The sequence below is a fragment of the Ctenocephalides felis genome, unplaced genomic scaffold (genome assembly GCF_003426905.1).
Source record: "Ctenocephalides felis isolate EL2017-DRISC unplaced genomic scaffold, ASM342690v1 CF-g0.4_SCAFFOLD_02811, whole genome shotgun sequence".
Taxonomy (NCBI): Eukaryota; Metazoa; Arthropoda; class Insecta; order Siphonaptera; family Pulicidae; genus Ctenocephalides; species Ctenocephalides felis.
This window is the reverse complement of record NW_020538965.1, coordinates 7,244-17,975: the sequence shown is the minus strand read 5'-3', so window position 1 is coordinate 17,975 and position 10,732 is coordinate 7,244. Positions and strand designations below refer to the sequence as shown.

At 31.3% G+C, this 10,732-nt stretch overlaps 2 protein-coding genes across 2 annotated transcripts; both read right to left on the bottom strand.

Moving 5' to 3' along the window:
- Window positions 1–433: 433 nt before the first annotated feature.
- LOC113381332 (NFX1-type zinc finger-containing protein 1-like) lies at window positions 434–2,887 on the bottom strand. Its single transcript, XM_026620282.1, has 5 exons — window positions 2,244–2,887; window positions 2,057–2,160; window positions 1,745–1,964; window positions 1,214–1,499; window positions 434–745 (listed from the first exon to the last, which is right to left on the bottom strand). The coding sequence occupies exons 1-5, from the start codon at window positions 2,885–2,887 to the stop codon at window positions 434–436; spliced, it is 1,566 nt and encodes a 521-aa protein (XP_026476067.1).
- Window positions 2,888–3,055: 168 nt separating this feature from the next.
- On the bottom strand, window positions 3,056–8,712 carry LOC113381331 (NFX1-type zinc finger-containing protein 1-like). The gene is made up of 12 exons (XM_026620281.1): window positions 8,614–8,712; window positions 8,254–8,429; window positions 7,634–7,765; window positions 6,675–7,255; window positions 6,393–6,606; window positions 6,135–6,279; window positions 5,913–6,069; window positions 5,667–5,846; window positions 5,287–5,587; window positions 3,674–5,128; window positions 3,311–3,605; window positions 3,056–3,212 (listed from the first exon to the last, which is right to left on the bottom strand). The coding sequence occupies exons 2-12, from the start codon at window positions 8,381–8,383 to the stop codon at window positions 3,056–3,058; spliced, it is 3,747 nt and encodes a 1,248-aa protein (XP_026476066.1). The 5' UTR covers window positions 8,384–8,429; window positions 8,614–8,712.
- Window positions 8,713–10,732: the final 2,020 nt, after the last annotated feature.

The following is a 10,732-nucleotide window of genomic DNA, read 5'->3' as shown; positions in this document are numbered from 1 at the left end:
TAATGTTCAAAAACCTAGTAAATCTGCATCAGGACATAAAGTTGAAGATATACAAATAGCTAAATCTAAACCAAAGCCTGGCTGGATTTAATATGCAGCAATATGAAAGTAATATTTTGAAAAAAAATACAATATAACATTTTAATGTTATAATATAGATGTATTTCATGTAGCATAATGAACAATATTTTAAGAATAACTATATGTTGTGGATATATTTAAAGTTTTAATAACACACATAGAAATAAAGTATATAAGATAATTATAATCGTGTATACATACATAGTTATATGTGTAAGCGATGATAAATATTCTGAAAACAAGAAGTCAGAATGCATAATTTTAAAACTCTCATAATAATACTAAAAATATATCATAATTAATCACAAAAAGAGTAAAAAAAAATATTTTTAATTATATTACTTATATAGTTTTATTGAGGCCACGCAGGTGCTGTTGCTCCATCCATTTCAGTAGCAACACGATTGTCAGAAAGCAATCGATGGGAGGTACCACCAATGCTAGCTCCACATTCAGGACATTTAGCTATTTGCATAGCCCCCCCACATTCGGTTATGCAATATACATGACCCTGTGGACATGCATACCAATGACCAGATTTTAATCCCATAGCTTTTACGATCATTCTTTTGTCTTCTGAGGAGACTTCTCCTACAACTTCTATTGTTTTCAGTAATTTTTCTAGTCGATTTTTTGCTACAAGTGCTTGGTCATGAGAAAATATCTGGAAGCACATAATTGCATCAGTACAAAGTTTGTAGGCAGTTTGTACTAGGCTAATGTTTTGATTTTTGACATATTCTTTCTTGGTATGAATTTTGCAAAGTTCAGTAATCCAGTGCAATCTAGAGAGCTCTCGGTCTATATCATCATTAATTGAGCACTTATATTATATCAGCTATTGTGCATTATAAAATGTAAATAATTTCACATTGGGTCAAGAATATTTTTTCAACACCATTTTCAGTAATTTTGTTATAAAACCTCAGCAATTCCTTCATTATACCATAAATAGCCTCTAATTTGTTAATAGTTATTATATTAAGAGGTATTCGTCGTTTGTTTGTATATTTTTCTTGGGTTTGTGTATTCAAATAATTGATCATCTTCTTCTTCAAATTTGAGAATCTAAATAATTTGAAAACAAAAATTATAAAAATGCAATGTGAATAATCAGCACAATCAATTATACCTTTACTAAAATCCAGGCTTTTTGTATTAAATCATTAATAATGGCTCTAAGCTCTGCTGTCTTTTTGTCATTTTCTTTTGGCAAACCATATATTTTTGTCTTGCACTTCTTGATATACTCATAGGCCATCTTACAAGCTGTTGCATATCTTTGAGTTTTATTAATAATGCTTTTGCATTTTGGACACTGTTTCGGAGAAATTTCTTGCGACGATGTAGGCATTGAAAACCAATCATCCAATCCTTGATATTCAAATACATGTCCACATTCTTCTAAAACAACAAATCTGAAAAAAAGTTCAGAATAATTGTGAAATATAATGAACTGTATCAGAAATGCATGCAGTATCATAAAATATCATAAAGAATCAAAAACAAAATTAGGTGGAATTAACTTAATCAATTTATATTTAGTTTAGTGATTTATAAGTATTCCGATTTTCCGCAAATAGTTTAAATATTGTACATTATTGTTGTTCGAACACGGCGTATGTCCGAAGAGCGCTTAGATCTTTCAGAAAAAATGTAATACCTCGCATCATCCTCATCTTCATTACCAAAGAAAATTGTTTTGAGTTCATCCTCATCACAAATGCGGCAAATTGGAGGGCACGGTTCACCGCACAGTCCAACGCAATCATGGTCGCATGGCAACTTCTTTTTGCATGGTTCATTACATGGATCTCTGTCGCATTTTCTCGCACACTTCTTTTTTTTTTCACTTTTTGTTCGCATTTCCAAGTGCAGGCCTCCTAAAAGTGTGTATTAGAAGCAGCAATCAATACATATGAAGCAAAATAAATATATAACTTTGAAATGTAGATTACGAATGTTACCTTACAACTGGCACAGGGCACTCCACATTTCTTCGTACATTTGGAATGAACACACTCATAAGTACACATTTCAGTACATGGTGGACAATATTCACGACAGGGTACTTTGCAACTGAAAATGTTCAAATATTTATGTATAAAATATAATAAATTATTTATGTAGCTATTAAATTCATCTTTGAATAAATTCAGTACCTATGTTGACAAACAAGTACATTTCCCATTCCTTTTTCCTCACATGGAATATGTATTCTTCCCTGATAACATTGGGAGCATAAGCCAGCGCATTTGTGACCACATTGAAGATATTTGTTGCACAGTTCTTTACAATTGTCCAAAAATTCATTTGTGTTTGTAATAGCTTCAGGTGTATGTAATAAATGACATGGAACATATGCAAGATGACCACATGGTGATTGGATTGCACTTTGAACAAGAACTTCACATTTTGTAGTGCATGGATCTCGACATGTGTTCTTACAACTATGACCACAAGATAATATTTTTTTGCACTTTTCATAGCAATTGGTTATGTCAGCAGCATCACCGCAGTTCATTTTTATTTTATGATGACACTGTGGTATTTCTTTTATAACTTTGACTTTGCAATTTCCACATGGTTCAAAACACTTCAACTTGCAATGGTGTCCGCATTCCAAAGTACGTTTGCAAGGATATTTGCAAGGGACATTATCTAAATCCTTAGAACAGTCCATAGTTTCATAGTGAGTACAGTTTTTATATGTTTTTTTTACTTTAATGGTACAAGGTGGACATGGTTCAAAACATTGCTTTTCGCATTGATGGTCATTTTTGCAACCCTGATAAAATTCGGGCATGGTTTTGCACATTTGTAGTCAATGTGATCTGGATCTTTGTTTGCGTGGCAATTCAATTCACATTGATGTCCACAATCCAATCTATTAATGCACGGGAAAGGACATGAAAACTTTAAAGGATCCGCTTGGCAAGGTTTTTCCACTTCATGCTTACAAAGTGGTAATATTTCAGTTACTATTTTCTCTGCAAACATATAAGTCTCGTTTTTGACCACAAGCCATCATCGCCTCATGACCACATTTTAATTTCTTCAATACTTGAACACGACAAGAGCTACACTCCTCTGAGCATAAGTTTCTGCACATATGCTGTCTCTTGCACAATCTAACATTCAAAAGTTCAATAATAATAAAAAAATGTATATATATATATATATATATATATTATATATATAATTATTATAATTGAATCATTGTATTTACCTGGTGCAAGGTTCTTTACATTTATATTTCTGATGCTCTCTATCAAGTACATGGCAAACACTATTACAATAATGTCCACATGGAATTAATGAACGACAAATTCTACTGCAGCCACCTTCTGGTGCTTTATTGAAATCTTCTGCACAAGAAATTGTTGTAAATTCATCAATATGTATTTGGCATCGCAAAGTCAGATGTGGGCCCACGCAATTAATTTTTTCCAATGAATCATTGATTTTAGGCCATATTTTACTGCTGGCAACTAGATTGTCCATATTGCCAATAATGTAGAAACCTTAAATAAATATTGTTTAGAAATTACTTTTGGTAAATGTTATATGTCATTTAAGAAACGTAATATACCTATCTTCGCTCTTGATAATGCAACACAAACTCTATTCTCAGTTTTTAAAAATCCAATTTTTGCCTCGCTATTACTGCGGACCAATGAGAGCAATATAATTTCATTTTCTTCACCTTGAAAATTATCTACAACAGTTACTTTAACGTCTTCCAACAAATTTTCTCTCCTAATTAAGGATTTTATTAAAAACATTTGCCCTAAATAGGTGGTAAGAATTGTTATTTTTGTGGGGTCATATCCTTGCAAGCAAAGATATCTGCATAGTCTCACAATCAAAGCGGCTTCAAATGAATTTTTTTTTGTAACATTGTCATCATCATTTAGTTGATCTTCGAATACATTATGTTTTATGAAATATAAACTCTTTGTAACTCCTACAACTTCAGGATACTCTAAAACACTTTCATGGTTTTGGAGATCTTCATATATATTGGGGCATACCAAACTTGCAATTTCTGGTCTCATTCTGTGTTGAACGTTCAGTTGAACACAATTCATTTTATTATTCAACATTCTTTCAAATAAAGATATGTCCAAGTTATAATATCTGCACAATTTATATGCCGCTGTTGATGGTTTTAATTGAAGATGATCACCAATAAGTATCAAGTGCTCGCAGTGTTGGGTTAAGGAAACAATAATGTGGGATTCTGGGACTTCTGCGGCTTCTTCAATTATGACAATTGGAATTTTCAATACATTTAGAGAAGCTTGCAAACGAGCTGCACAGGTAGTTGTCATACCAATGACTTTTGCTTCTTGAAGTATTGCTATATCATCAATCTGGCATATTTCAGCATGTTGCTTTTTCAGGTTTTGAATTTGAGCGCTTAAGTGAGTAATTTCATGTTCTATTTTAGTTTTCATTTTATTTTTGAAATATTTATATAGAGACCATTTCTCTTCTCTATTGCATCTTAATCCTTTTCTGGCTATAATTGGTATATTACTCATATTACCAAGAGTTCCATTGGAAAATTCTCTCATACATTCTGTAAACTTATTATAAATTAATAACTTTTCATTATATTCTCTTATTATTTCGGTATATTTAATCATTTCATTATGATCATCAAGCGGAAAAAGTGTTTCCATTTTTTTCCGTAACGCTTGTATATTGGACAGTAAAGACTTTTCATTTACAAAAACTTCCAAATTCATTGAAACACCAGAAATATCTATTAATAAATCATCATCAAAAATTCTGGTCTCTCTCATTGTATCAAAATAATCCTCTTTGCCCAAACCTTCAATTTCTTCGTAATTTATATTATCATCAACTAAATTAGGATGGCTTCTATTAATATCAAAATTTGTAATTTCCCTTTCATCTATATCTAGCAACCAATAAACAAATCTATTGAAATATTTTTTAGGCTCATTCAAACATTCTGGGAAAACTTTGGCATCCCAATCAGCTATAATACACTTATTTTCTTTTATTAATTCTAAATCTTGAAGTTTACTTTGAAAAGCCCTATATGCATCATTTAATTCAAATAATACTTGAGGACGGTTTTTTCTTCTGAAATTACTTAAATTAAATTTATTTAACCTTTCATTTTTTGAACGATTACCTACTCTAATAATATTTTGTGTGTATGGAATTAACCTTCTAAAAACTGATCTAGTGCATGGTTAGTATAGCAAACTATTAACATTTGCTTGTCTCTTATATTTCTCAAAAGAATAGAGGCCACTTTCAAAGCAATGTAAGTTTTTCCCGTTCCAGGTGGGCCTTGTATTATTGAAAATTCATTAGTTAAGGCCAACTGTACAGCTTTATACTGTGAATCATTTAATTCAAGTTTTTCAGCATCAGGCCATTGTTTGAAATCAGTTACGTTTATCTCTAAATGATGATGAGTATAGATTTTTCCTTCTTGCAGATATTTTGGTCTATTAGACTCACACTGAAAGTGTACGTGTATAACTATCTTAATAAATTAAGATTAATTAGATAATATAAGATTACTTTAGTTTTAGACTAACCTGAACATTTACCAAATATTTTTGCATTGGAAAATTGTGTTCGGCAAGCCTTTTTAAAGCCTTCAGTACATGAAAATAGGGCTCAAAGTAAATCTCACTTTCAACCATCCAATGTATATCTTGAGATCTGAATAATTGATCTTCTAGGTGAGAAAACTCTTCACATAATTGAACTACTAACTAGAAGTACAAAAAATAATTTACATCATGTAATAAAAATTATAATGAAATAATGATTTTCCATACATAACCATCCATAAGGAGCTTTATATCACGCTCAACTACTGTTCCAAATATTAAACTTTGAAATTTATTAGATGTGAAGCATAACAAGGAGCCAAATAAAAACCTTTTAGATTGTTCCCAATTTGTTTTATTTTTCATAGATTTGGCACTTTGTAATCTATAAATAAATTTTATTAGGATGATCAATGTAAACATATTGATAAATAATATTATTTCAATTACCTATCAGCTTTAAAGTCTACTAAAATGCCCACAGCACTTTTAGATAAATATCGTGAAACAAATTTCACGTTTTTGTAAACATGTATGCTTGATTTATTATTTTTTCTTTTTCCTTCATTATTATTATTCAATAATTCTTGAACTCCTATTGATCAGTAATTAATTAATAGACAATATCAAATAAATAAAATATATATGTATAGTATATATATATATATATATATATATATATATATATATATATATATATGCATATACCTTCTCTCATGGGAGAAATAAAATCCTCTCTCAATAATCTAAACTGCACATCTAAGTAATGTTCTACACTAACATAGGAACCTTCTTTAATATTAGGTCGTAGAAATGGCTTTTCATTTGAAAGTATGTCTGCGGGATTAGGATAAATACCTAATGAGCGAAAATTTTCAGGTGGTTCTTCATAATCAATATAGTTCTCTTCTTTAATTTGTTCCTGAAATATTGAAATATTAATATAACAGTAAATATTTCAAATATGTATAATGGTATTTTGCTAAACACCTTTTTTCTTTGATGCTCCTCAAAAGTGTAATTAAACTTCTTTATAAAATCATCAAATTCTTTTAATATCTTTGGATATATTTTGGCTTGATTGTTTGGAGTTTGGATACTAATATTGCAGGCGTGTACTATTTCATATAGCCTGCTGCAAGCGGTATTTGGTAATAATAGAAGAATATTATTAAATAAGTTAATCAAAGAAGACCAAAACGAATTCATATCCTGATAATAGGAACTGTTCATATTTTGTTTAGATTCATGTTGAACAGCCAAATTTATTACATATAGTTGTAAATTCTTGATAAATTCCGAATTGCATATAAAAGATAAAAATTCAGTAAAACCAGTGTCACAAATTTTTGAAAGAAGTTTGACTGCCAATACTATTATATCGGGTTTCATAGGTGATTTGTAAAATTTATCAAATTCTTTCTTTTTATCTTGTAACACCACTAATATATCTGCAGGTTCCTTCTGCAGTGTTTGTTGTAGAAAATTGAATCCTATAAAAAATTCATTTGCAGTGCGTTTTTGTAAAGGTAGATGGGATAACGCAAAAGCTTGTTTATCTCGTTTTTCACCTAATAAACAAAATATTATTGAAATAGATTTAATAAATTTATAAACATATAATAAATATTAGAGAAGCAACAATCATTTTCTTTCAAGTAAAATAAAAATAATTTGATACATTTTATTAAATTATTGCTTTAACACTTGTTTTTAAATATATTATTTTAAATATTTAGTTGTTAGTCATAATGTTATCATGTTTGCTGAGTGGCTCTTATTATTCAATGCACTGGATTACATTAAGGTAAATTGTTTTCCAAGTGGAAAAAAGTTATCAGATAAGATAATAAAAATAAATTAAAAGCTTGGTATGTTTTCGTGAACATGTATCAATGTATAATACACAGACAGGCATTATCCACACACAAAAAATATTGTATACTCACATTTGTTTCTATCTGTTTCCTTTTGTGAAAAATGTATTTGTAAGTTGTTTAAGTTATTCCCTTCAATGCTTTTTTTATCACTTGTTGTATTGTTTTTAAATCTTTTCTCATTCCTCCACTTTCGAAAAGCATCTGCAATAGTACTCTGATTTTATTATATAAAAATATAAAGAGGACTAACAAGGTAACCATCAGGTTTACTCTTCTGGGATTTTGATGAAATTTCACATGGTTATAGAGTTGATTGTCAAACCGAACACCTTTAAATATTAGAGTCCTATGAGAAGCGGTTTAATTATAAAAATTAAATAAAAATTGAATAAAGCTGCGAAGAAACGGAGCGCAACGCGCGTAGATATAGGGCTTAGCGCGTTTTTCGTAGTTTTAATCAGTTTTTATTTAATTTTTATGATTAAACCGCTTCTCATAGGACTCTAATTTTTAAAGGTGCTCGGTTTGACAATCAACTCTATAATCATGAAAAGTTTCATCAAAATCCCAGAAGAATAAAACTGATGGTTACCTTGTAAGTGATACCATTTTACTGGTAACAATAATTAAATACAGAATTTCAACACAGTAAATTATTGCAATATAATGAATAAGCAAACTTTACAAACCAGTTCTTGTATTTGGTTTTTCAGGAATAAATCTCTGTCCTGGTCTCCTCGGGATAGCACCAGAACCATTTCTTATAATATTTGCATCTGCTGCTTCCTTATTTCTTTGAGAATCACGCCAATCATCCATATTGATGGATAATTATATAAATATCTTCATCTATTTTTTCTGTTTCCTTAAAGTAATTAAATGTGAACTAATGTGATATACATAATAATTATTAAGAGCTTGAGCTATTCAGCTCAAGCTTAGTTTTTATAAAATTTAACGAAATATAAGAGCTGATTTAACTAACTAAACAATTACATTATGCATGAATTTAATATTATCTTTGTTAGGCAATTATGATTTTGCCTTACCTGATTTTAAATCAAAATAAAAACAGAAAATTATAGTAAGTTAACACAAAAACTAGTATTAACAAAAATACACTCGACGATTTCTGAATACAAACTTAGATTTTACTACACATTAGTAAAGATAACGACTGTTAATAATTCGGGGTTTCACCGATATGTGTTACACCCATCCATATACTTATGCACTGCTTCTTTTATATATGCGTCACAATGATAATGGGTATGTTCAATGTGCAATCGCTGATTCTCGCTCGCCGCAATTTCATAATTTCGTCAATGTAGTCTCTCTAACCACTCTTTAACTTATTAAAATTGCAGTTTAATCTGTCTCTAATCGTTAAATGTTAAATAAATGTGGTTTAAATGGTTGATTTATTAATTTTTCAAAGAAGAAATTGACTTTTTCGCCGACAAACCCGACTTGCTAAATTTATGTTTTTTTCGGCGTTTCAAGTTATTCTAAATCGTATGAGACCGAAATTGGAAAAAGTGTATATGATAAAGTAAAAGATATATGAGCAAAAATAGACCTTCCGTCGACGTTTCCTCAAAAACGGAAACAAATGAAATTGATCCACCGTTTAAAAAAAAATTTAAAGCTATTTGATGAAACTCGATAAGAACTAAATATGTTTTGCGGGACAATCGGTCGATCTGTTTATTTAGAATTAACAAAGAACAATTCTCTTGGTGAATCAAATAAACAATACATTTTTGGTATTCGTAAGACCGTTTTAAATAGCAAACGTGAGTAGTTACGCGTGTAACGCATTCTTTTGTCAATCGAATTAGAAGTATAACTTCAAGAATATACATCGCAATTATACGGCCTCATTTTTGGTATGCCAATAGATTTCAGTTTTTTTAGTTCTCCTTAATATTAAATCCTTACATCCTTTGGAAAATTTTGTTCTAAAATGTAATAAAAAAATCAGAATGATTATTTGTTAATAACTAGTGGTGTATGGCATCGTGCCTTAAGGCAAATTGCAGGAACTTCCCGTACTAAAAATTGAAATTAAAAATAAAAATTCAATTTTTTTTTTGAACTTCCCGAAGGAGAAGTTTATGTTTTCATAAAAAAATCCGAATCGCTAATTTTGTTTTCTCGACGTTTCAAGCCATTCTGAATCGAATGAGACCAAATTTGGAAAAAGTATGTTTTTTTTTTTTTTTTTTTTTTGTATAGCGAAGGAAATGCTTTTATGCATCCCAGACCGGTCTTCTGTCTGGGTATGTCGGACTCGATACCGCCCTGGTATAATACCGACTAAAACCTCCGCTTTGCCCCTGCCTCTGGTCCCCACGGAAACCGCCGCTAGGCATTACTTCGTGGGGGGAGGATCTAGAATGTTACAATTCTTAACTTGTTATAAACAATGTTATAAATCATAAACATTTTACTTATCTTTTAAATGGGCGAAGTCCCATTCGCCCTTTCTCTCTCTATAGAACGCAGGTCCATTAAAACGTCTCTCGCAAATCTGTCTATGGCGTTCCAAGCAGCTTCACTTGTCAGCATCACTTCAACAACATTACCTGGGGTAATTGTGCGTCTCAATGTCTCCTCCACATCATCCCGTAGAGCACCAAATCGCGGGCACACGAAGAACACGTGCTCAGCATCTTCGATTTCGCCCAAACAATATGGGCAATCCGGCGAGCTATCGTGCTTGAATCGGTGTAGGTAGGCTCGAAAACAGCCATGCCCCGATAGCATTTGCGTAGTATAATAGTTTACTTCGCCGTGTTTGCGACTTAGCCAGACTTTGATGTTAGGAATGAGACGATGCGTCCATCTGCCCTTTACAGCGACATCCCACAGTCGCTGCCATCGGTCAATGCTGTTCTGCCGTTCTTCTAATCTTAACTTTTCAGTACACAGTTGTTGATGTCTTCTATGGTAAATTGTCCGTCTTTCCTCTGCTAAGACTAAGAGAGGCACAGTTCCTGAAATGACGCACACTGCTTCCGCCGATATTGTGCGAAATGCGCAAGCAATTCTTATAGCACTGAGACGGTATAAGGGCCCTGCCATTCTCCTCGATTTTTGAGATTTAAGAGCATCACCCCATATGGAGATACCATATGTCAGCACTGAAGTAATAACTGACGATAG